The sequence below is a fragment of the Magallana gigas genome, chromosome 10 (genome assembly GCF_963853765.1).
Source record: "Magallana gigas chromosome 10, xbMagGiga1.1, whole genome shotgun sequence".
NCBI lineage: Eukaryota > Metazoa > Mollusca > Bivalvia > Ostreida > Ostreidae > Magallana > Magallana gigas.
In genome coordinates this window covers 17,815,022-17,842,925 of record NC_088862.1, presented here as the reverse complement: position 1 = coordinate 17,842,925, position 27,904 = coordinate 17,815,022, and the positions used below count along the sequence as shown (strand labels likewise).

Genomic DNA, 27,904 nt, shown 5'->3' with positions numbered 1-27,904 from the left:
TATATATATATATATATATATATATATATATATATATAGTATTAAACAATACCAAATTTTGCTATTTTTCCATATTTTGTCGTTTAAGGATTTGTCAATCTATACACTGCCAATTCAAAGAGAATTGGCTTTTACAGAGATCTAGAATTGATGATAATTAACTGAAATATACGCCGCCGTTTGACGAACATTGGTATTTGTGCGTCAGATAGACAGATGGCACTAAAATTCAAAAGAAAGATTTATCGAAGTATAAACAAATTATTAATAAGAAACAAAAACCAGAACACCAATCTATTGTGACGTATATTTTATAACATAATATAAACAAATCATTGACACTGATCAGAAAACAAATACAATGAAACTTAAGACCACAGATTAACAAAAAGGTCTACATTTCTTATATAGTCTGTACACAGTTATAGAGAGGATACTGTACAGGAATGGGGCAGGCTTGGTCAATTAACACACAACTCAGTAAGTATGTGCATACATGCATATTGATCTACAGTATCTAGCAAATTTAATGGTTAACTTATTCCCTGGAATAAAGACACCAGTGAAACCTGTCTTAAATAGATATATTCCACACAAATTGTTAAAAAAAATTCACTTAAAACCGCAAAGATATGATTTTAAAAAAAATACATAATTAATAAGACCTGGCAATGAAAATATCCCTATCTTTTTTAAGAATGGTTTCACTGTATTATCCATTTGTGTTAAATATTAACTGAAAAGATACGAAGAGACACTGTAGTGATAGAGGCATTGAAAACAGATCAAAGTCTTTATTTCTTCTATGATCTCAAATAAAATCTGTAAAACATTCATTTTTCTTCCTAGTATATCTATAAGAGCTGGAGATCTTGCAAGATCATATGAAAAATGGCTGGTTTAAATGTATCAATATACGTGCAAGATGAAACATAATGAAAAGTCAATTTAGGTCTTCATATTGTAACAGAGTTTGATGCTATTGGTTTCGAAAATAAAAAAATTATGAGATAGCAGCTAACACATATCACTTCTACCTGTACATATATTGCACACGTCTTCTGAATATAAAAACAAAGCATCACAACGTCTACAAACAAAACTTTTAAAACGTCAAAATTAAAGGCCAATATAAGATTTGGGCTGTAATGATTTTGGCTGAACTGAGTAAAAAGGCTACATTCAGAATTTCAGGAATGTTTTTAAAATATGACCAATATTTTATCTAGTATAACATTTAAAAGAACTGAGATACATACATATACTAGCAGTTGAATATTGGTACCAAATCTGCAAACAAATCCCACAATTAAAAAATATTCGGTTATTCTGTGTTGATTTCTGTCAACTAAATAATATTATCAAGGAGTCAACAGCTGTTTTTAAACATTCTTTTTAAAGATTATTATCATGAGGATAAAACAAACTCTTACACGGATATACATATCATACTGTTAGTAAGAATTCTGAATCCTATAGATGATATTAATCCATCACAAAGACCTAGACCTAACAAACCACCTCCTACCATGTTTACCCAAACTTCAGATCCAGGTGCGACAATCATATTGTAATTTGACAGTTTGTTCTAGAGTCTCTGATTATCTTTGTTCCGATTAATAGTAGACTAACGTGCCTGGTGACTAGACTTCAACACTTAATAAATGTATGGCAATGCTTCTTCCTTCTCCAAAATCCTCAAATGATAAAAATGGTGCAATTTACATCACAGAATTACATAACAATAAAAAGGGATGGGAAATTGGAATGCCTTTTTTGGAAACGTTGGAATGGTTTACAATCGAGTTGCTGCGAGAAATAAGGTTTTAGAACCCTCCTCCCCCCAAATATTGAAAGACCTAATGTTAATCAAAACTGGTATATGTAATTTTTACTAGTGTAAAAATCCCACCTGCAATTTTCTTAGGATGTCCTGAAAATATTCTGCATAAACCTTTAATAATTTCATACATTATGTACATTAAAATAAAAAAAAAATTAATTAAGAATAAATTGGAAAAATTCATACAATTTCATTAAGCATCTGAAAATGTGACAACCGGTTAAAAAAAGTATATTTCACTAGTTAAAATTATTCATTTGGACTAAAAATGTCAACAACCTAATTAACACAACCTAAATCACATTTTGGGATTCAGTACAAGAAGTTACTTAAATCAATAAATATAACAATAATAATAAAATTCCTCAAAAACAACCGTTTTGAACAGCCATTATTAAAACTTGAAAAATAATAAGATGTTAAAATTATTGATTAAATTTGCTTAAAAATAAGTCAAGCAGTGAATGGTATAAAATGAAGTAGTTAGTGTTTTCATGCACAAGAGTTTTTTCATAACAATACCAATGTGCTTTAAAAACAAACTTAATTTAAAAACCCATACTAACATCAAATTTAAACAAAGTGGCTTGGATACATACACAATACATATAATATCACAAAAAGCACTTCTAACCAATCATACATCAGGTCTTTGATAAGCTTCTAGCTTAAACAACAATTAAAACCAAGCACAATAAACAAATCATATGTTGCTGTTAAAAAAAATCTAACATTTATTTTTACTCATTTGTTGGATCTGACTTGTCCATCATGGACTGAAATTGAATTGAAAGCAATTGCCTGTTCCTGAAGCATATTTCTGATATGCCAACATCTAGTCAGATGTTAGTTCATTTCACAGTAGATATGAAATAATGATGGAAAAACTGTAAAGCCAGACAAAATGGGGTTTAAACATTAATAATGAATTGCTACAATAGCTGGGTAAAGCTTTACAAAAATGAATTCAAAAATGGAATGCTAAAAGGCCTGAAATACCATAAGATGATCTTCAAAATGCCCTGTGTGAGTCAAACTAATAGCATGGTGTTAATGTACAAATGTATAGTACAAGATTTCCAACCTCCTAAAACAAAAACCTATGGAGATTATAAATATTAAAACATGATTAAGGTGCAAAATTGGAATATGCTCATAGCATTTTTTAAAAAATATTTCTTCCAAGATTAAATGTTTACAAAAGACATATACACTGAACCAGAATTAATATTTGTTCATGCAAAATATAAAAATATTTTGTTTTTTCGTAAAAAAAGAGAAAATAAATTACAATCATTTTTAAGTACAGAGACAAGTCTGCACTGGAACATCTGGTTATTAAATCCCATTTCTGATCGAGTCCAGTCTTTAAATCACATTTTTATACAAAAAAAAAAAATAACGATAAAATCCACTGCTCCCTATATATCTGTGATTATACTGATCTTCTTTTCCACTTTGGGAGGTTTCTCGGGGGCAGTCACGATCCACGGTGAGAGTTCGTCACTTCCGTTCAATGCAGACCTGCTGTGGGAGGAGTCCGACTTATTCCTGGGGGTACCCCTACTGTTGACCTTGGGAATGGGTAGACTAGTTGAAGATGATTTCGTTTTGGATCCTTTTGAGCCACCTGTATTGGTATCCTAGAACAGAGAATCCCAAGATCCAACAATTACCACTGCACTCATATTGAGTTCAATTTTAAATCAAAGGATATTTTCTTCAACTTAAAAAATACATACCAATTATTATATTTTTTTTTTTAGTTTGTGTTTTGTACATGTGCTTTTAAAAACATCTGATTTGTTACCATCAGATAATACTGTTACCTGAGTAAATCTGAGTTTTCCTTTCTGGTTAAAAAGATATATTGCACTCTGACAAACTCCGTACCAAAAGTCTTAATACATTAAAAAAAAATTTGTGTTGGTCAGGAGGAAATTTGCATTTTTTTTTCTTTTGCTAAATGAAATACTATGCCAACAATTTGTAAACAAAATTCAAAGAATTTTACCAATATAAATGGATTGCTGTTGCATGCCATTAGTAATACATACATTTAACACTAAGTACTGGAATATATATGTACTGTGATTTTCAATCATACCAAGATGAATCAAAATGAGTAAACTATTGCTTGATAGTTGTTGAATTCCCTTTACACCATGCTTCTATATATTTCCACTGCATGTTGCTAAATATACCATACATGTTTTAATATTTGTTCCATTTAAAGAAAATTGTTAGTTAAATAAATAAACTCTGGGTCACAATATATATATATATATATATATATATATATATATATATATATATATATATATATATATATATATATATATATATATATATATATATAATTGTTCCTAGAAGTAAAATTCTAAATAGAAGAAAATTCACTGTAGAAAACCCCAAGACCAGTCACACATAAGCTTACTGACCTGACCAACCTGTTGTACTATATACAGGGATATATATATCCACACCCATTATATTTTCCTCTATTTCATGCACTTTGTCAGCAGTTTAAGACTGTGCGAATTCTAATGTCTCATATGTTATCTCTCTTCAAACACAACTGTGTCTGGGCGAATACAAAAAAAACGGGCGAAACTGTTTGCAAGTGTAGAAGGGCGAAAATAACATGGTGCAAAAAATAACCCTTCATACAGTATCAAAATAATCAAGCCCCAGCTTATCTGACTTTCTTCACTGTTTAATGAGTCTGGCCCCACCATCACCATTTTTCCTGAAGTCAATACTCAGCCTCAAGTCTGAGTTTTTACCTCAAATTCATGCACTTTTCTTTTAAGGATTTGAGTTGAGGACTGAGTTGAGGGATTTAAAAATTTTGGTGATGGCAGGCCCAGGTCCCATCAATCCTCTGGGTCAATAAAACAGGAGTTTAACATAGATAAGGAATGTTCCTTTGCCCGGTGACGATTTTCATTGGTGTCGGTGTGAAACCGACAAAAAGAAACTGAAGAACTCAACTAAGGTCAGTAAGCTTATCTGAAACTGACTTGGGTTTCAAAAACAGCATAGGAAAACCAACACTTTTCTAACATAATAGCAAAAAAAAGTTCAATATATATTCTATTAAAGCATGAAATAAAGGATTTTTATATTTGACCCTTTTTTCTCTTTTTACCTCCTCAAATCAGCAGTATATCGAATAAATAAATGCACAGTTGATTTAGGACTTTATCTAGATACATATATTTTTACATCTTTTCCTCAAATCAGTCAATTGCTGATGAAAAACATTTTGTGATACTTTACCATGATTTAAAAAATATCAGTTATCAAAATAAGATGTCTACATCCCTAAAATCCAATAGAAAGTTAATTATTCTCATATATAGATCATGTACATTGTACACAACACACACACAGAGTTAAAGAACATGCATTCATTTAACAAATCAATTCCACCACAGAGAAAAAAAAATGAATCTCAAAGCTTGCACAAACACAAAATGCACAATAAAGGGACAAATTTAGTGTGTTTGAAATATATCTTCATGCTCTCAAAAATATAGAGATATATGAATTCTATACTTTTGAACACATTCACTGCACATCTAAAAGGTTAAAAAAATCTACACACCCCATAGCATACCCTATATGGTACAAACTAAATTCTACTCAACTACTTGGCAACTACGCCATCTGACAATCTGACAATTACTGTTGACTGTACTTGTACAGAGGGTAATGCTTTTCTTCTCTGCAAGGAGCTTATCAACAGTTCAGGGAAAATATAAAGATTTTAAGACTACTATTTTATAACACCACAAAAAAAAAACAACCTTGTATTATCTTACGTTTCAGTTGTCATCTTTTCACATACAGAGGTTTGTGGGTTTGTTGTTTTTTTTTAGGGTTTTTTTTGTTTTATGCCAAATTTGTAAAAATTGGATCCAACCAAATAAAATTCACTTTATCTTATGTTTGTATGGTCAAATACATTACCAGATGAGTAATAATGAATGAATTATAAATGTAAAGCGACTATGCAACAAGTTGTTTCTAGAGAAAGAAAAGCATCTTGTAGTGTTTCTCTCACCACCACCCTCTAGTACAGGCACAGCCAGCAGTAACTAATTCAGACCAACATTCAAATACAGAGAGTGAGAAAATACACGGACTTACAACAGAGGAAGTGGTAGCGTGGTGGTGCTGGTGGTGGTCCTTTTTGGAGGGCAGTGGGATGCCTGACCCCGTGGTGGCTCCACTGGACACTGGCAGGGCTGAGGTGGACTTAAGGACAGGGAGAGCCGAGGAGGTGGGGGAGGGAATGCTGGATCCACCCCCCTGGAGGACAGAGGCAGATTGGGTAGTGGGTTTTCTACTGGAGGGGGTAGGGATACTGCTGCCTGGGCGAGGAATGCTGGAGGGTTTTGCTACTTCAGTGTTGGACAATTTGCTATGGGGGTCCTGATTTTTGGAGTTCTTATCAACTGCTTCTTTTTCTACATTGTCCACCTTATTCGGAAGTGGGGGCGGGGAAGCAGTTCTGGAATGTATTTCAGGTTCTGTTGCTTTTTGCTTCCCAAATGAATGACTGTTCAATGAGCCAGTTTCCCCATCTGGTGATCTTAGGAATGGATTGGTAGAGCGAGCTACCTTGGTTTCATCTCGAGTAGAGTGAAAGGGGTTGGGGATCTTAGATTTCGGCCTGGGTGCGGGCTTGGGTCTTTCTGCAGTGCCAGTATTGGAGAAATTCTCCTGCACTTCGTTACTTTTCTCTGTCACCTCATCATCTGCGTCAGGAATGGAGTCTGCATTGGGAGTCATTCGAGGGATGACCTTAGGCGGAGGAATGCGACTGGCAGGTGCAGCGGTGTTGAAGCGAGGGATTTTAGAAGCAGTGGCAGGGGGTGATTTGGGCAGTGACTGGGGATGAGACAAGTCCTCTGTTGGCTGTGATATGGGCGAGGTTTGCTCATTCTCTACTGGTGAGGCACAGCTTGACCCTTCAGAGCTCTGTGTTGCAAAAAGAAGCAAAGATACTAACAGCTGAGTAAGTCCAAATTTAATTCCCAGGTCACATGCTTACAGTCTAGACCTATGTTGTGCAATTAACCTTCTTATAATGATTAAACAATCAAGAGTTAAACTGCTAGTGGTTTTCAAAAGGAGTTTATACAGTTTTTTTAAATGCCTTAAAAAGGTGAAATTTCAATGGACTTTTCCTGCCTACTAGGTGATCTACTTATGACTTGACAGGTCATCTCTTTACAGAAAGAATTTTGTCTACAGTATTTTACTAAAAACAAAATGAATATATTAGTCTTAACTATCATACTAGATAAAAGTTTGTTAGAATTATTTTTTTTTTGCAATCTACATGCACACACACTACTGTAACATTAGATTAAGAGATTAGTCTTAGCATTTAGAGTATGTATCTCATTTAGATTACTTTGACATGTGTGGTCACATATTGAATGGCATAACATAGAGTTCCTTTTTTTCATTATTTTTAAATTCTTTCTTTCCATCAAAGAGATGTACAATGAACTTAAAAGATATGTATGCCTTATGAAATATGTTTACTAAAGTTAACAATTTAATGGGGTTTGAGCAATATTTTGTAATTTAATGGGGTTTGTAGCTTGATGGATATTTACTGATACAGTATTATTCATCATACTTCATACCATAGATGCATTATCAAATGAATTTCAGAGTTTAGTATAATTGTACAGACTATCAAAGCAGTTCTATGCTGATAAGTAGAATTTACTCATTTCTCTGACTCTAAATAAACATATTGAACAGTTTATATTTATTAATTATTTATTTATTTGTTTTCAAAAAAGACTTCCATTAGTTACACACTTGCTCTAACATGCATCTATATTTAAAATAAATCTGAATGAAGTCTAAATTTGAAATTTTTATATAAAAATTTCTCTGATTGTATAAGACTAATTTTTGTTGAACTGCAGTGTACATCTTTCTATGTCTTTAAAAGACCTGAGGTTTTTAAAGAGTCTATTCTTATTGTTAAAAATTATACCCAATCCATTCAAGCATGAGAATTTAAGCAAGGAACATGTAGAAAAACAAAAAAAGTCCTGCATAACCAGACCTGAAGCGCAACTAAAAGTCAAATCAACGAAAGAACATAGATCTCATGAAGGAAGAGTGACTTAGAGTGGTCAGCCAGGGGCGGTCGACCTACTTACCAGGGAGGGGGATTTTAACCTGGGCGGGGCGGTGCCTGAATCAAAGACCTCATTGTCCAGCTGGCTAGGGGGTGCAGTTTGTTCAGATCTGAAAACCAAAAAATGAAAATTTCTATATCTCTTACCTAGGTAGCACACAATGAATGTAAGTAATATCTACTATTTACCAAATTATACTTTATTTTTATAAACATGTACAAGTTGCTGTACTGTACAACTAGTTACAAATAGTTATTAGTCAGAGTTAAGCTAAATAGGCATTACATATGACAACAGCGAAATGGAAACTTAACAGGTCTGAATTCTTATGATATAAAATTCAGACAATAACTAAACGTAAATAAGAATGACGTACAGTAAAAAATGACAGTAAAACCTGAACTGGTATCATAATACTCAGCTCATGACTGTGCAACCACATCTTGCATCATTTGAAAAATGAAGATTGAGTTTACGGATTTAGAATGTTCATAAGAGACAGAAGTAAAAAATATGAGAAAATTTGTTTTTATCAAATATTTGCTTTACTTTAATTACTATTCAATATTGAAATGCAAGTACCTAAGACTGGCCTTACCCTTTATGACTTGATGAAGAGCTTGATTTGGATAAATGTCCTCTTCTTCTTGGACTACAATTAAACATTGGATTCTCTATCATTTGATGTTATAAATACAATTCTATATACATGCAAAAGCTTTACCTTTTACATCATCTATTTGGTTTAATAGTAAAGTAGTTTCTATGCAAGCACAAGTCTATATTCAGCAAAGTAACTGATAATACATGTATTTTCCTTCTAAGCAGATTATGTCAGTCAGTTATATATGTAATACAGCACAAGTCTGAAGCTGTGAAAATTTCTACAGACTAAAGCAGAAGGCACTTATTGTAATACATTGACCTGTACATATATCTTACAATGTTCTGTGTAATATGAAAAGACTGATGATAAATTCAAGGATGAAAAACAAGCATGTAATCAATCAACGTATCTATAAATATGTTTAACTGAATTCTATGTAATATGATTTTTATCCTGATGAAAGTCTCATCTTGGGAGAATAAAAAAAAAATTGTGTGTTTAGGGTAACACTGATGAAAAAATTAGGTTAGGTAGGCAGGGAATTTTTTTTATTTTATCATATTTTTTTTCGCATGAATCCTAAGAATGTTTGTTTGTGTCATATTTAAAATCAGATTTTTTTAATAAAAATAATATAAAATTCACAATCAGATAAAAACAGACATCTAAAAATGGTAGGATCGGGGCATTTTTGTAGGTTAGGTCGGGTTACCCTAAACACACATCTTTTTTTTTAGGCCTTATATTAAATAAATATCTGGTATATATGAATAATACTGCAATACCTATAACTAATACCATACAGGAATTTGGTCATCAATTACAACACAGAACAAGTGCAAAAAAACAAGATTACATTTAAAAAACAACCTTTAACTTGGAAAAAAACTACAACATATAACAAAGAAACGACCAACCAACAAACCAAGCAACATCATCAACCAGTGCTGGTCACACAACCGAACAAAATACCTGTGGGGGGCATCGACAATATCAACAGGGGGTAGGTCGACTGTGAGCTGAGCCTTCTCCGCTTTGATTGGGTCCTTCTCCTGTTCTTCGCCCGAGTTCTCCGCATCGCTGCCGGTGTCTGTGCTGTAACCAATGTGTGTACAGGGTTAAGCAAGGTGCAAGAGAGAGAGATGGAGAGAAGGAATGATGTGTGAGAGGCAGACAACAGAGCAACTAGCTCACACTACTCATACCGCCAGGTCCTAACAACATTCATACCACTTTTTTTTTCTTTTTTTTTATGGCGGTGTTGGGGGGGTGTCTTTCTCCTGCTGTTAGCCTATGACATCTACCATTATTTACCTCTGTAGCATAGCTTTTGACAGTTTTTCAAATTATATTTGTATGCAAATGCACATTAAAAATACATGTATCACCTTATTTACATAATCTGTATCGTAAAAATTTTTTGTAGATACCATTACAGTACAGTTCACAAAAAATCTTTGAATAATAATCATTCTGTTAGGTTTGTATGCGAAGATTAAGTTACAGGTTTAATGAAGAATATGTGTTTTTCTCTTATTAATTTGGCACCTGAATACAATGAAAGCAAGCACTTGTTTACAAAATACCCACAAAAGCACAAACAGTACACACATCAACTGAGAGAACTTGCACTAGACATACAGCATGAACACAATCTCATCTAATCATAAGTAAAATCAAATCTGTTCATTAAAACCTTCAAGGGTTTCATGAATGTCTCCTGTAGATTCCTAATTATATGCAAGGAATTAATATCAGCGCAAAATCGCAAGAAGCACCCCTCGCAGATTTTAACTCAACCAAATTTTTTTTTAAGTTGTGAACTATGGTAATTAGATTAAAATAAACTTTTAGCATTTTATATTTTGCAAGAGATTGTGGAATTAAGTACTCGCGTAAAATGAGGAATCTACAGTATTGGTCATATTTCTAATATTTCTATCAGATTTTCTAAAGTTTCTCTTCTGAAACTGCCATATCTCTCAGGTCTGGTAAATTATTTAACCATTCACTATTTCAACACACAATTTTACGACAAAGAAAAAACATCTAAAAGGGTTTTTGGACCGGAGAGTTGGGCTTTATATTAAAAGTGGTGAGACAGATGCCGCCAACTACCAGCGAATACTGCTTACCTTCGACTATCACTCTCATGAAAGCTCTCATCTCTGATGTTGACATCATTCACCACAACAGGAGCTAATTAAGCGAAAAAGAGAAATGATTATCTCTTTATATATCAAAGAAACTACATATCAAGATATTAAACTTCATGAACTTTCCATATCTATAAAATTTATACATATTTGTGTATCAATCCCTGCTTTAAAATTAACCATATGCACATTAATTAACCAAAGTTTATCAAAAATCGTTATATTCTAGTCTGTGATCTTAAGTTAAATTTTTGTAAAAAACATGCATATAAATGCATTCATCATGAGTTTGTTGACATAAATACGTCACAAAGAACCAGTTTATCACTGGTCAATATTTAACAATGTCATCAGGAAGAAAATTCGGTTTACACTACAATTATAGTACATGACTACAATGAAGAAAACAGCAATCAAGTTAGAATGAATATCTAAGCTAGCAAACAATGAAAATCATTCATTAAAAGAACCTTTCTTTAGTTCCTCCTCGATCTTGGCTTTGAAGATGTTGCACTTCATCTGGTCAGGAGGGATTGTGGTGGCGCCACCTGCGAACTTCACCTGGTTATTCTTGAAGCTGTTGATGTCTGGTTTGGGGCGCGGTGGCACTGTGTTGTGTTTGGCCGCTGACTCGTCCAGACCTTTCAGCTTAGCCTGGGCAATCTCCGAGGCCTCTGTCAAGTGATAATTATAAACAAATAAAATTCCAGAAAATCTGTTTTTAGATATAAAGAGTCAATAAATTTAATCCAAAGGATTGCTTTTCATACAAAATGCTACAGAAACATTAATATTAATTTATACCAAGAAAGAGTTATACTTTGTAACTTTCAGCGGAAAATACATTACTATATACAGGGTTATTTTTTTTACCCCTGTAATTTTCGTCCTTCTACACTTGCAAGCAGTTTTGCCCTGTATTGAATACGCCCAGACACAGTTATGTTTAAAGAGAAATAATTAAATTATTGAAGACATCGGAATTTACCCAGTCTTAAATACGCCCGCTGACGACGAGGGCGAAAGGGGCGAAAATAAAATGGCGGTGAATATTTCCCTGAATACAGTATTTACACACAAAAAACTGCATATTGTTTGATTCTATGATCTGCATGCTGCTAGGGATTCATGGCGCTTAAAATACTGAAGGGGAGGATTAAAGCACAAAAGCACTCGAAAAACTGTAGCTGAAAAGTTGCAAAACAAAATTGACAACTTGGTCAATTCTATCATGCAGAGCACACACATTTAATAGGATCTTTTAAACTGTGAAAATCACAACCATGCAGGGAAGACAACTCAAGATTAACTCACCTTCATTATCTAGCAGAATGCAAGGGAAAAGGAGACATTAGCATTAATGATCAAAGGAAGTGAAATTTCAAACTCTTACAAAATCACTCTACAAACATTAACTTGTAATATTTTGTAAATGTAACTTTACTCTCAAAGCAATAGTTTTCCTGTGTACATTCTTGTGGTTTGAGAAAAAAGTAGTTCATACAAGGATGTTCAGTCTTAAAACAAGTTTTCTGGAAGGTAAATATTTTGGTGTAAGAAAAAGGGAGATTTTAAGGTGGTTTATGAGGAGATCTCACTTTTTATGGAGTAAATTTAAGAGACCAAGGTTTGAAAAGTTCTTACAGGGATTGTTACTCTTAAAGTTTTTCAGAGGGTAAATATTTTGGTTTGAAAAAAGGTAGATTTTAATGTGGTTTATGAGAAGATCTCTAAATGTACATATTTTGGGGGGGGGGGGGGGGGGGGGAGAGAGAGGGAGTTAAAGAGATTTGAGAAATGTCAGTAGACACAAAAAAGGTAGTGCACTTCCATACTCCCCACCCCCCTCATCCCTGCTTTATACTAACCTCTCAGACTGACTTCAGGCTCCGGGGGAGGGGGAGGTAGTGGTGCCCAGGCTTTGGTAGATCCTCCAGCTTTAGGTGATGTAGGTGGCTCCACTTTCTTTTCACTATCTGTCTTGATGAGGGCGTCTATACGATCCATGGCTGATGCACCTCCTGGAAAAGATGGTCATGTCACTAATAGAGGCCATACAGATTACATGTTGAACTGCCTTTTTATTGTCATAAATACGTGGCTGTTGTTAAATAGACACACATCCCTTTATAATTAAAAATAATGAAATTTTGAAAACAACTTATTATACATATATATTGCTCTAATTACAATGTATGAAGTAATTTGTTCTTGCACTGAGAAGATAAAAGCTCTGCATGTCACAAGTTGAAGAAAATGGTTTTAATCAGATCATTGGTAGTTCATAGTTTTCACAATCACTATCTCAGGATTATCTGTAGCTGCAATAATGTAGCCCTCTCCCGATTTTTTTTTTTTTTTTTTTTTTTTGGGAGAGGGCTACAACTCCATAGGATCTCCGTAATGGTGCAAGTGCGGGAGTGATTCACTCCCGCAACGATTTCGTCTCAAATCGTACATAAATGACAATAACATTTGCATTTCTTTCCTGAACTCAAACATTGTAGATGTCTATGGCATAAATTAATCCAAAAATATCAAGTATAGTCCATATATCGGTTATTTTTCGTGTATGTCAACAACGAAAGTAGAATTTGTCTGCCATGTTTACTGACCTTGACCGGTTTTATTTTGGGACAGCCAATGAGAATTCAGGAGCGGATCTTGAACTGAATATAGGAATTCCCCTATTTTAAACATAATTAACGCGGTAAATATGAATTGTCCAGTATATACCATTTCCTTAAATGATGTTTTAGTGATATAACGAGGTAAGATCGATTATTTACACTGACATTTAACTTTATCAAGCCCATCAAAACTCCAAGCGTACATCCCATAAAATCACGCGAGAACTGTCATGGCTGCTGAAAAAGACGACTGGTAAACATGCTTATGTGTTTTATCTGGTTTTGATTTATATACGGTTAATTTGTTCAACCTGAATTAAAAATCATTTTATCTAAAGGAAGTCAAATATAAAATCGATCTTTTCAGACCGAAGTCAGCCGCATGAAAAAATTAATTTTGCACCATTACGGAGATCCTGTGGAATTGTAGCCCTCTCCGGTAAACATCAGATATAAAATATCGGAGAGGGCTACATTATTGCAGCTAGATTATCTGCAATGTCAACACCTTTACAGGTAAGAACATAACCTGTACATTACCTGAGGCGGAGGGAGATCCTGCACCACTGACCCTGGGAGATCTGGGGGGAGGGGTTACAGGCGTGGCCTCAGGTGTGGTAGGGGACTTGGGTTGAGCTTTGCTTGCTTCCACCTGAACCCTCTGTCTATAGAAAGAAATAACAAGTTCAAGAATGAATTCAAAAATTTCACCTGACTTTTCATTTTCATTCTGCGAAATTTTAAGCATTTGAATCCTTCATAGAAATCAAATCCAATCAAATCATTTTATTGACAAAAAAGTGGCCCTCACGGGGCAACAGGATGATTGTACAATCATTTAAATACATTTACAAGAGGGAAAAAAGTATATGATTGAAAAGACACAAACATTTGTATATGCATGTATATAAATGTATATAAATGTATCCTTATCTACATGCGTAATTTGCATATTTCTATATAACGCTCCTACACACATATGTCAATATATACCATACTTTTCGCCTTCATACCCAACCCTCTTTTACCTTTCTTTTTCCTCCTCTCGTCTCTTCCGTCTTTCTGTCTCCCGTCTCATGGCTTCCTCCCTCTCTCGCTTCTCAAAAGTAGGTCGCCGCGAGTACCTCTGACTGCCGCGTCTCTCAAAGCGAACACTGCGACGAGCACGGCTCACAGAGGAAGTCTGGTACTCTGTCCTCCCACTGAAAGAACCACTCGTAAGTTAATACATGTATATAAAGCACCAATCGTAAGTTAATATATAAAGAACCCCTGGTAAGTTAATATATAATACTAAGTTAAAAAGCCTGTATAATAATATACCTATCAAAATGTAAACACACGGTAATGGAGCAAAAGGAATATTTATTAAGTAAAGTTCAATAATGCCTGTCTATATATTGATTGCTTTGGAAAAAAAACTTGTTTCAAATTGACCAAGTTTGTTTCAAATTGATCAATTACTGTAGACGTATTTTTTTCCACGGGGTCATAATTCCGCGGAATCACAATATCAATTTAATCCGCGGGTAAAAATTTACGCGGATTCTTTGAACCAAAATAAATCATTTGAATAATTATTATTAAATATAGTTCTGAGCGATTTTCATTACCTAGAATTTGTTCAACTTTGGACTTAAATTGTAAGAACTGTTCACAGTGAACAGTAATTACCGGTTGTGCACTGGTCGGTAGTCATTAGTTAGCCTTCAAGATGTTACGACGCTGGCTAAAACGTCTAAAACACCATTTAATCTTTATTAACTGTCAATTTATGGGTTCACATCTCGTTTAAATTATGAGTTGATCAGGTTTATTAATTGAAAATCAGAGTACAAAGGGATCTAAAAATTGCAGTAAAAACACGGGTAGTTAATTGGGTCATTGAAAGACAGACCCGCTTGGGGCTATTTGTCGTCTGACACGTGCCGTTATATCAAGCTTGGAGAAGTTTAAATTTCATGCAAGTAAATTTACAGAAAATTCAAATCTTTAGGAGATTATTTAAATTATTTATTATGTGAATTCTCAATACAAATTTGTTTGACAGTTTGCATAGATAAAAACGATATACATCGGGTACACGTATATGCAAGTGTTCTATAATGTAGTAACGTACGATTATCCTTATTCATGTAATGCAATTCCAAAATGCACTTTAAGTACACTGGGAAAAAATTCCGCGGAAAATTTGTGCCCGCGTTCATAGCGTAAATTAATACCACGCGGACTAAAGTACGTCTACAGTATTTATATTATAAAGTGTCAGAATTATATCATTAATCAAATCACATATTTTGGAATGTAAACTAAAATTAGAATGGCCACTGGAACAGTTTCAGTAAAAGAAGGTTGCTCTGTATTTTTTAAGCAGATTTTTTTTTCAAATATAAAAATCACTTTAAAACTACTTCAAAATAAATCTTTCACACCAACCTGTATCTGAAGCGAGATCCCATCCTGAAGAAGTTCTGTCTAGCGTTTGGTCCCTTCACCGGCCCCTTCAGTCTGAAGAAGGCGTGGTGCTCTATGGCACACTTCCACAGATGCTTGGCAGCCTTCTCGCTCTGGAGACGGAACACAAACGTGTGTTCCTGCTCCTGTCCGTGGTCGTCGTCCTCGACAACCACCAGCTTCAGCTTCTTACCGTGGAAGTCCAGCTTCGTCATCTTAGGCCTGTACAATATAGAAAGTACAAGACGTCAACATATTTCTTCACATTAGCGAATTATGTATTCATTTACACACTCAATGGGTAGAGATCATCTGGTACTTAGTAACTTTAAGAAAAACTATATTTGAGGAGAAATCTTTGTCATCTTAGGCATAGCCAATACATCAAAATGTTTAATGTGAATGATAAAGTATATATGCTCAAAATATCCTCAAATCAGAGTCCATCAACTAATTTGTTAATACCTAACCACTCAATTCTAGGCTACCTTTGAAACTATGGCAGTTTTTATTCTCATTAAAAAAAAAGAAGATATTTTTCCCATACCAGAAAAACAAGCCAATCTTCTGTTCTCCCTCAAACACTAGAATCCCAGTGGGAGTCAATCCCAGTCTGTATTCCTGTTGATCCCGCCCCTGTAATGCAGATAGACATTGGTTCATAAACAAGTTAATGATCCAATCTATACAATATGTAAAAAGACACAATGGTTAATAAATAGACTAGTATTATATTTTACAGTAATGAAATAAAATACATGTACATGTAGTTGCAAGTCATGAACTGCATTCTTTTAAAAATGTTCAAGGTTCTAAACATGAAATTGTCCTATCGTTCAAAAATCCTTTGTACTTTCAAATTGTTGAAATATTACTGAATACAGAAAATAGTCTGCTGTCAGTACAATAATAGACCTTGACCTTATCAAATAATCCTGCAAGAATACATTACCATGACAATATGCATGTCCACACCGTACATTTCCAGGAACTTGACTTTCATCAAGAAATTCAGCTCTGCTTGAGCTGGGGTCTCCTTACTAAAACACAAAGACATGGTCCAGTTATCATTACTAAAACAGACAAAAATTAATATGGATTATCTTCCTACTAAATACTGTAAACAGGGTTATTTTCGCCACGTGTTATTTTCGACTTTCTGCACTTGCAAATGGTTTTGCCCCATCTTAAATTCGCCCGGACAAGATTGTGTACTAAAGAGATAACTTGGAACATTGGAATTTTCTCAGTCTTAAATTCCCCCACTGACAATGAGGGTAAATGGGGCGACGAAAATAAAACGGGGGTGAATATTTCCCTGTATTCAGTAATAATGATAGACTGGTGTCTCCTTACTACATGTAAATTAAAAACACAGACTAGGTTCTCCTTACTTAAACATTAAGATTATAGACAAGACCTCATTACTTTTTGCATTGCATTTTATTCTCTAGTTCGATTCATGTGAAAATACTTCTATTCAGCACCCTTTCACTACAATTACTTCGATATTGAGGGATCTAACAAAAAAAAACTTCTGAATAAATTTCTTCAAATGAATAAATAGGCAAGTTTTGTTTATTTAATTAATATTGCCAAAGAATTGGGTGTTGTATACTTAAGACCTAACATTCAAATCTTGCACACCCATTAGAAATACCTTAGTTGGTAAAGCATTCTAGACAATAAAATTGAAAAAATAAACATTTGAAAAATTTCAGCTCAAACGGTGACCAATGATATCTTACGTTTTGGTTTTAAAGGCTTCAAATATGGCTAGTTCCAACTCCTCCGTTTGTTCCGGGATAAAACGAAATTCCGAGATGAATCCAGGGGTGTGTACTTCTGGGTCATAGTCTCCAAGCTCCGCTGGAAAAAGAACAATTAATTCCATGATATTTAAGTCTAACACTGATAAAAGAAATTACAATTCTTAATTCTTAATCTTGTGATGGTCAGACCAGTTCAATTGCCAGCTCCAGATAGCTCCATCGGTAGAGCATCTTCATGACTAGAGATTCAGGGGAACAGGATCTGAATCCCAGTCTGATTCATCACTATTTGTCCCATCTGGTTTCAAAATTAAATCATCAAAATATCCTCATAAATATTTCAGCAAGTATTTACCCTTAAATAATGAACTATTCATGACAAGAAGCATTCAACAAAGAATCATATTCCACGTAACTTGTTATTTATAATATTTTATATATATTTATTATAATATATAATATTTGCCAATGAAAAATAAATAAAATTCTACATTGGGCTTTTTGGGGGTTCTCGATTCATGAATAAGAAAGAAACTTAAGAATCTGATAAAAAATAATAATGAAGCAAACTCTTACAATATTCAAGAGAGAGAAAACTTGACATCCAGATACTTAAGTGAGGTACTTTTTATGACTATATGTATATATACTTCAATATTACATGTACATACATTGTAGGGCCTCTGCTGCTAGGTCTACCAGAACGTCTTGTGGACATTCTAACCGTCCACTGAAAATGTCCTGCTTTACTTGAAGGAAAAACTGGTACCTGTTAAAATGAGGAAGCAAAAGCTATACATGTACATATGAGTTAATATATTCAACATATTGTTGAATTAAAAAAGTCACATGTTTTTACAACTGAACTCTATTTTAAAGAATTTCACACTTCTTAGAAACTATATCTACATCATTCAGCTATGGAACAGCTATAGCCTAAAGAACACTTTATTTGTAAAAAATAGTTTGCTGGAAAACTATCAACCTCTTTGCCTCAACCACAATTCTAAATGAGTCTAGATAGCATTGAGTATTATATATAATGATACACATGTAACTAGATTCAGAAAGTAAGCATCAATTATCAATGATACACATGTAACTTGATTCAGAAAGTTAGCACTGATTATCAATGATACACATGTAACTAGATTCAGAAAGTTAGCACTGATTATCAATGATACACATGTAACTAGATTCAGAAAGTTAGCACTGATTATCAATGATACACATGTAACTAGATTCAGAAAGTTAGCACTGATTATCAATGATACACATGTAACTTGATTCAGAAAGTAAGCATCAATTATCAATGATACACATGTAACTAGATTCAGAAAGTTAGCACTGATTATCAATGATACACATGTAACTAGATTCAGAAAGTAAGCATCAATTATCAATGATACACATGTAACTTGATTCAGAAAGTTAGCACTGATAATCAATGATACACATGTAACTAGATTCAGAAAGTTAGCACTGATTATCAATGATACACATGTAACTAGATTCAGAAAGTTAGCACTGATTATCAATGATACACATGTAACTTGATTCAGAAAGTAAGCATCAATTATCAATGATACACATGTAACTAGATTCAGAAAGTTAGCACTGATTATCAATGATACACATGTAACTTGATTCAGAAAGTAAGCATCAATTATCAATGATACACATGTAACTAGATTCAGAAACTTAGCACTGATTATCAATGATACACATGTAACTTGATTCAGAAAGTTAGCACTGATTATCAATGATACACATGTAACTAGATTCAGAAAGTTAGCACTGATTATCAATGATACACATATGTAACTAGACTCAGAAAGTTAGCATGGATTATCAATGATAATCACATGTAACTAGATTCAGAAAGTTAGCACTGATTATCAATGATACACATGTACCGTAACTAGATTCAGGAAGACTAGACTCACCTGGTCAGCTCTTCGTGTAGGTTGTTTGGTTCTGAGGAGTAGAACTTCACCCGAAATCGAAATGAGTAGGGAGGCCCAACTATGACAATAAAGGTATAAAATCAGTTAATCTAGCAGACCAATTTGAATAAATCTGTTCATTGTAATCTGACCAACTGATTATTAAAAATTAACACAATTTCTCGCATGAATCTATGACACTTCTCTGCATTCACTTTTGACATACTTTTAAATTTTCTACAGGCCAGTTTACATGGTTCACAAAATAAGACTTTTGAATCTTAAAATTCAATGACACCCTTTAAAAATTATTTCATATAACACAATCATATGAAGGAAAAATATATTAATTTTAAGAATGTGTGCATCATTAAAATCTTATCAATATTGCATGAAAAAAAAATATATATGAAGTGGATCTTTCTTCTTATTTGGGTCATGATTAAAATTAAAACACAATACATGTTCACATACACCCTCACTCCTCCCCCAACTGTACAGATCAAAGTTCTCACTAAGTCTCAGTATCTGTAACCAAGGAAAGCTGATTCACATCCTCAATATTTTCATTCCCAAATTAGAGCACACAAGCAACCCAAAATCCCATAAACAACAGCAGACCCATATCATGCAAGCAGTTTAATGTTACATTTTTATTTTCCCCTGTATGAAGTCTACCCTTATAGACCCAGCTTCTGGGAACTATAAAACCCCAAGGTGTCTGGTGTCAGGTTAATTTGTCCCCGTACAAAACAAATCTTTATCAGGTCCTTATCTCAATGAAACCCAAGGCTTGGTGTACAGCTGGAGTTACTCATAATATGGTTTTTATTTCAAGGATCCAGAGCTGTTAAGTTTCTCTCTCTCTCTCTCTCTCTCTCTCTCTCTCTCTCTCTCTCTCTCTCTCTCTCTCTCTCTCATATTTTCTGATTTACTCACTTTTAAGCTGTTTCCTAATCTTTTTGGTTGGGTCAAGCCAATGCTGCAAAAGAAAAAAAAATCCTATCTTTTAAAAAAGATCTTGATTTCTTTTACATGCAAATCCTAAATTATTTTCTTATTTCAACTCAGAAGATTATATCTATAGTTCAAAAATTAATTTCAGGCAAATGGTGTATTGTCCATTAACTAATGAAATATCAATAACTTCATAATCTTCTTAATATCAAATTTATATCGCTTTGACGTTGGATCCAATTTACAAAATTTTCTTGTAAAAGTTTTTCGATAGTTGCAATATGAAATACATGTACTCAAATTAATTAGATTCTATTTCTGCCCTCTCCTGGCAATACTTACCGGTACATTGTAATGATCTGTGTACTGTAGTCCAAAATAGTCCTTCTCTACTAGGTCAAGGTGGTAAAACACCTGCTCGTAAAGTTCGTGTCCCTCTGCCTTTTTCTGTAACAATCAGAGTTATTGAAAATCAGCATACATGTGTATTATCCTCAAATATATCTCAACAAAATAATCTACAACATACAAGCATTATTTCAGCATTAGATATACATGTACAGATGTAATAAGCAATACACATTCCCCAATGAAATGAACCTCTTACAAATGTCAATATTGATGTGTGTCTCATAAGGTTGCCTATAAAGCTTGAAACTGTCTTTGATCTTAATTAGCTGATTCCACAATTATTAAGCAAATTTTATGAAACTCAGAAAATCTGACATGATCTATTTCGTTTTTCTCAATAGGAAGCTATCCAGCAAGAGAAATTATCAAAGCATGAAGAAAGTAAGACCTGAAAACTATGAAAAAGAAAAAAAACAGATAATAAGTACTGGTACTGAGAAAGCAGACAAACATGAAAAAGACCGATGATGGACAGAAGGTAACCTAAATGGAACATGAGACTTTGGCTATAATTCTGTGATGCCCCAAAACCCTTAGTCCTCTATGAACCAGGGGGTGAAAAAGCATTTCATTGTTTTGAAAAAAGCTTAACCAAGCAGCCATGCATTTGTATGTTGTCATTAAAAAGAGAAGGCTTCAAATTTCTCAGAACAGTTACAGTCTGTTGACAAAGTGAAATCATACGTATGGCATAAGCTTTCACATTGAAGTGTAAACTAATAGCAGAATAATATTTAGGTTAGACACTGTGAACTCAACAAGACACACAATGTGTTTTTATGATGCAGATAATCTGTGAAACATGTCTGTATACATGTAAATACCCATGGGTTATACAGAATTAGTGGGCTGCTTGTAAAATTTGAATGTGTGCATAATATAATACATTTTTTCCCTTTTAAACACAGATTGAATCTTTCAAATATTAATATTCAATCAATATACAAGGTTGCATCTATAGAGTATATGCATTTTTTAAAGGCTGTTCCTAATCGACTGCTTCGGACGAAGGGGCAAAAAGTATGTTTAGATTTTCAGGGATTTAAAATTCCAGAGTAGATTTTACAGAGTACACATATCAACCTACATAAATGCAGGAATGTCATGTCAAAACAAACAATAAAAATGATTTCATTTACGACCCTCTCCCCCTTATCAAAATTTTCAGGTCAGATGTTCATCTTTAAATGGCCAGCCAATATTTGATAAAATGTATGTATATCTAACATTTTCAAAAGCATAAATTTCACATTATGAAATCAATGTCAACATTGGCGACCCCAGTGGAGATTGACTTATCAAAATCAAACGTCCGCCTATCATCACTCAACATTGGTTATATTGAGATATTTAACTGTAACTAAAGCACAAATACATTCAGCAAGGAACGTTAAAATATTTGTGTTAGGTGTTGAAAGCCCCGATAAATGCCTGCATGGTCGTATAAGATCTTTCCTTTTCGTTGCACACATTTAATATGCAAATCTTCAAGATACACATGTGAATAGATGTATCTCTCTATTGAGAGTCAGACAGACTAAAAACAAGTACATTGTACAATGTATGTACACTCGTCTGTACACAGGGAAAAGTGGCTTGCATGATTTTCATGCGATTTCCTTTTCGCATGAAAATTATGCGATAATCATGCGAAAATGTATATAGTGGATTGTGTATCAGTACAACTTGTACTAAATTAGTAAACAATTTGACAATTACAAATTGTTATATACATGTATCTCAGCAATCTTACAATGCAAAAATGTGCAATCCCCTCCTCCATCATATTTTTAATCTAGCAATTTTTTTTTTCAAAAATAGAGAAACACTTTTACAAGTGTATACAGTGGGGCCTCAGATATCCGGACGCCAGATAACTGGACGCTTCAGTTTACGGAAGATTTTATTTGGGAACAGATTCTTTATACTTTATTTTGTCTCATTTATCCGGAATTCCGCGTTCCAGATCTGGACGGTCTGTTTTTACCACAAAACACCGATTTACTACTAATCTTGCTTCATTTAACCGGACGGTAAAATTTGATGATACCCTACTCAGTACAAAAGATTACCACTGTCAATTAAGTTTCACACCTTTTTTACGTGCTAGACCCTCATGAGTAGCTTGTATAAACACACTGACTTCCCAAATCACTTTCAAAAATTGGAAAATTGCGAACAACAGTGTATCACACACATTTCACACTTGGACACAAAGAATTTAGCTAGATTCGGTTATCATTATTGTCCGGTTAATATTTCATGACTAAATAATAAAATAAAGCAGAGTTTTTTATATCTAAAAATGTTCATATCAACAGACAACTCTAGCATGTGTTGTTATATGGTATGAAAGGCAAAAAAACCTGGTATCAACACTGGGAGCCATTGTATACAAATACATTATCATTCATGACAGCAATAGAAACATTTCAGGTATCCGGACGCTTCACCTATCCGGACGATTGGACTTGGGAACGAAAGCGTCCGGATAACTGAGGCTCCACTGTATATATATATATGCACTACATTGATATTGTTTTAGAGATTTTTATCAAGCAAAAAATATAATACATTAAAGTGTTAATATGTGATACAATGCACATACATGGAAGCATACTGCATTTTTTTTAACTTCAACTTTAACATGTTTAAGTAAACAACAGGAAAATATAGCAGTCCTCTCAAATTGAAACTATTTTACAGATAACTGGTCTAAAACTTTTCTCCACTTCTATTAAAAAGCTTTATAACGCTTGAGACTGCAAATTAAAATCTAAAAAGGAAGCAAGTTTTCAGTATGAAGTGCATAATAAACGACGCTAAAGGCAGTGCTGTTTTTAGGGACTGGTGTCGTATGTCTATTCATTAATTGTAGGTGTCAACTGGTACATACCGCCTGCTACCAAAACTGAAGGTTGGTCTGAGGCATATAATTATTGTTATGGAAACTTCTCTGACAATTCTTAACAGACATTTTTCCCCTACACATACTAGTAAATATTGTACTTTAAAATATATTTTATTTTCATGATTGCAATTCTTAACAGAGTTGACCACTATGTACAGTAATAACATCTGGATTTGTGAAGGCGAAAAAAAATCCTTGTAGTAAAATTACCTGTTCAATAATTAGATTAACATTCATCAAATTCACCGAGTTAGTACATTGATAAGAAAGGGGACCCCATTTTTATTTTTTTTTTTACCAAAAAATTTGGACTACTGCCAAACAGTAAAACATCAACATCCAAATTTTTTCCTCGTCTATATCGGATCCATCTCAATACAGATCAGAGCTTTGGTTGACAGCCCTTACTTGCAGGCCCGAGTAACAAAAAAAGATGTCACGAAATTACACAAGACCAGACCAGATCAGCAGAATTGATCCGCTATAAGCCCTCTATTTTCCCCTGCTGTTCCAACTCGGCTTTATTCTCCCTGTTATGTGACACCATCTTACATCTTGTTATATCACCAGACCCTTTTTTTCTTCTCTCATCTGTCTGTCTAAAGACTAACGAGGAAATCTTTAAACACTGAACTACCCTGTGTACAGAGAGAAATCTTATTCACTGACACATAATAACTCTTTATACCCGGACAGATGTTACCATTTTGTGTTACAATGTTACGAATGTTGATGTTACACATCTGAATGAGCTTCAGTGATCTGATCATCATGGCTAACAGTCTTACACGCAAAAAGCTAAGATCAGGTGTTTAAGTTGAAATTAATTCCTTACCAGCAAAGACTACAAAAAGAAGTTTATATTGAAAGCCTTTTGGAATAAAACAGAAATAGAAGTGGACTATCAGAAAAAACTGTGTAGAGTATCTAGTTGTATATGTACTTGTCATTACTGGTCAAATATAACTGTTGGTGGGAGGGTTATAACATATCAATTATCAACAAATCAGTCAAATGTAAATTCCTTTCATTCTCTGATAAAGTTAGCAGTGTTTGACATAAAGCAGCATATGGACTCAGAAGGGGGGGGGGGGGGGGGGGTCCACAAGGGATTATTATCTTATCTGTTATTCCATAGTATAATCACTTCTCTTTGTTTTGTTTGTATATTATTGACAGATCTAACTCCTCTTCAGAAAGCTCAGACTACGTTATATTGAGTAACTCCTCATATTCCTAGCTCTTGTCCTTATCAAATCAATGCATTCTAGTTCAATTATTTTCAATCAAAAGTTAACTGAAAACCAAGTGATTGATATTTCGGTTTCATTCTTTTCTGGAGACCACGCACAGTTCATTAAAGGTTTCTTGGCTCGTTGTAGGTGTTACTTACAGGAGAGCTAATCAGATTGGCAGTTTGTGGTCAGTGAAGTAATAAATATCCAATTAAACACTCTGTGGTCAACACAGGGGTCAAGGGGTGCACTGTATACAATAATAAGTAAATCCTGTTAAAAATTAGATTACTGGTAACTTTAAATTGTCATCATGTAACTTCAGTTCTTAATAATCATTAGGTGAGAAGAGTGCTAATTAAGAGAAAAAATGCCAGTTACCCAAAATTACCAAATGATTTAGAAAAGCAGAATGTAGCAATATGGTTTCATTTGTGTGGTTGGGGGAACAATTGTCTTTGCAAAGTCTATGCAAAAGGGAATTAAAATTTTGAGCCCAATCAATGTTTTATATAATATGTAGAAATCCCCATCAAAAGCAGTTCAAATAGCATTTTTATAAACTTTCTTATACATGTACAGTACTGCAGGCACTGTGTGTACCAAAAAAAAAAAAGAAGAAAATAAACGAATTCCTCTACTGCAATGCTTTACAATGATCTACTCCAAATCAATCTAATGTTTATACTAAATGTGGAATGAATCATTTTTATCTTGGTAAAACTATGTAAAAAAAATTATTTATAATAAAAGACTGATTGACAATACATGTGTCTGTGTCACAAATCACACATTACAACAGTTAACAACTACCCCTGGACACATACGGACAGAGACAGAGAACTAATTTACAATGTTGATCTTTCCAGACAGAAGTGGCCCCAGGAATCAATAAAATCAATGCTACATTGATTGCTGTGCATTTAATCAGGTCACAGAATTCAATCACTGTTTGAAATTGAACTTGGGTCTGATTTATACTGATCAATTACTTGATAACTTTGTATTCAAATCTGTAAACCAGCCCACTCACTTATTCATTTATTTGCAGAAAATTATGCATCTTTCTATCTTTGTCTTTCTTTTGGTCTGTCTCTATTAGTCTAACATATTTTTTTCATACAAAAAGAGATATATATCTTTCAGTTTTAAATCAAGACCTTCAGATAAGTAATATCCTTATATCAAGACCAATTCTCCATGGCACAGTAAATAAACATCTGAGTAAAACTGGTTGCATCATCATATAAATAGATTTCACAGAGACGGAGACTTAGTTTTTTTTCACAATGATGTATTATAAACAATGTCTGGGATGAGAAAAATATGTATGTAATCTGATTTACTCATTTATCCCTTTAAGCTGAAATAATGTTTCTAATCCAATATAATTTGCACAAACAATCCCCTAAACGCTGCGTTCAGGTCAATCCCTTTTTTATTCTTATATACTTAACACAAATATGTATTAAAAGGTTTGTATAAATTTGTGTATGTAAGGTTAAAAACAGATGTATTGAAGAACTCAGTGCGGTTAGGATTATTTTATGTGCCTAATTGCACATTTTGAAAATCAAAGCAATCCTACTCTACAGAATATTAAGTACATTAGATAAAAGAGAATGGGGAGAGCAAACAAGTCAACAAATTTAGCAATATAATTTAAATATAAATCCAGATTGATCATTCTGGAGAATGATTCAATGACATATATCATGAACTTCATGTTGAACTGAAATTGATTGTTGTACAGAATTACCAACAAATATTTACATTGAAAAAAAATAACTGATATGATTCCTACTGAATAATCAATATTTGATGATATGTCAACAGATTGATTGACCTGCAGTGTTAAATATATCATATTGAATATAAACATGATAAATGCCATAGTTTCTTGGATATCTCATTTCAAAGCAAGATATAATGTTCATTGGACTTACGTGAAGTTCTGTGGAGAAATCAGTGCCATCCAGCAGCATGACCGTGCACTGGACAGCATTTTTCTTCTTCAGAGGGTGTCCATGATCAGTTTGATCCGATTTTACCCCCCTCCCTGTTCGTCGCCGACTGAAAAAACGAAAGAATTTTGACATTTTTCGAGGACGAATGTCGATCGTCTGGTCAGGGACACATAATTTTAAACACACTCCATCGTCTTAACATTTTCCTGTTATGTTAAAATGCCAAATGTCATCTTCAGGTGGACAGATGTGACTCATTTGAACTCGATTTTGGATTTATTGTTTTGCTGCATTCGTCTTCCTGTTAAAATTCCGATTGGCGGCGGAATCGATCGATCAACTTCGGAACTTCCGGTTTAAAAATATTATTCCTGATAAAATTGGATTTTAAAAATATTTATTTACTGTTTAAATTATTGTAGTCCTACGTTGTTTTAAAATTCAACTATGAAGATCGAAATCACAAAGTCATAATAAATCAGATTTTTCTTCCGAAAATTACAACTTGTGAATACCACTGACAAATAATTATGATTAAGTTTGGAAAGGGGGTGGGGGGGGGGGGTAGGGGCAAAAAAAAAATACCGCCATTTCATTGTAGAAATATGAAAACCTGTGCTTAATCATGTTAATGTTGATTTGAACATATTATTGCAATGGGATTGGGCACAAGTTATAAAATCTTAATTCGCCCTCTCCCTACATGCTAAACAACAAATACAATATCATTGCAAATACGTCTCAGTTTGTACTTATACAGTAATAAATTACATCATGCAGTACGTAGATATTTGATAAATGTAGTAAGAAAGTTAATGGTATTAAGTTAATTTTATATA

At 33.7% G+C, this 27,904-nt stretch overlaps 1 protein-coding gene across 3 annotated transcripts; it reads right to left on the bottom strand.

The window, feature by feature from the left end:
- Nucleotides 1-295: 295 nt before the first annotated feature.
- LOC105327164 (band 4.1-like protein 5) lies at nucleotides 296-27,402 on the bottom strand. Of its 3 annotated transcripts, XM_011427489.4 has the most exons (19): nucleotides 27,045-27,402; nucleotides 20,884-20,988; nucleotides 20,524-20,566; nucleotides 19,585-19,663; nucleotides 18,310-18,407; nucleotides 17,615-17,735; nucleotides 16,819-16,906; nucleotides 16,414-16,502; nucleotides 15,849-16,088; nucleotides 14,441-14,614; nucleotides 13,953-14,077; nucleotides 12,651-12,803; nucleotides 11,253-11,456; nucleotides 10,762-10,825; nucleotides 9,599-9,721; nucleotides 8,618-8,671; nucleotides 8,041-8,128; nucleotides 5,999-6,832; nucleotides 296-3,486 (listed from the first exon to the last, which is right to left on the bottom strand). In XM_011427489.4, exons 1-19 carry the CDS (start codon nucleotides 27,195-27,197, stop codon nucleotides 3,265-3,267), a joined length of 3,057 nt encoding a protein of 1,018 aa, XP_011425791.3. In that variant the 5' UTR covers nucleotides 27,198-27,402; the 3' UTR covers nucleotides 296-3,264. The 3 variants fall into 3 exon arrangements, with proteins under 3 accessions (XP_011425791.3, XP_065930297.1, XP_065930296.1); XM_066074225.1 differs by lacking the exon at nucleotides 5,999-6,832; XM_066074224.1 differs by lacking the exon at nucleotides 9,599-9,721.
- Between the last annotated feature and the right edge of the window lie 502 nt (nucleotides 27,403-27,904).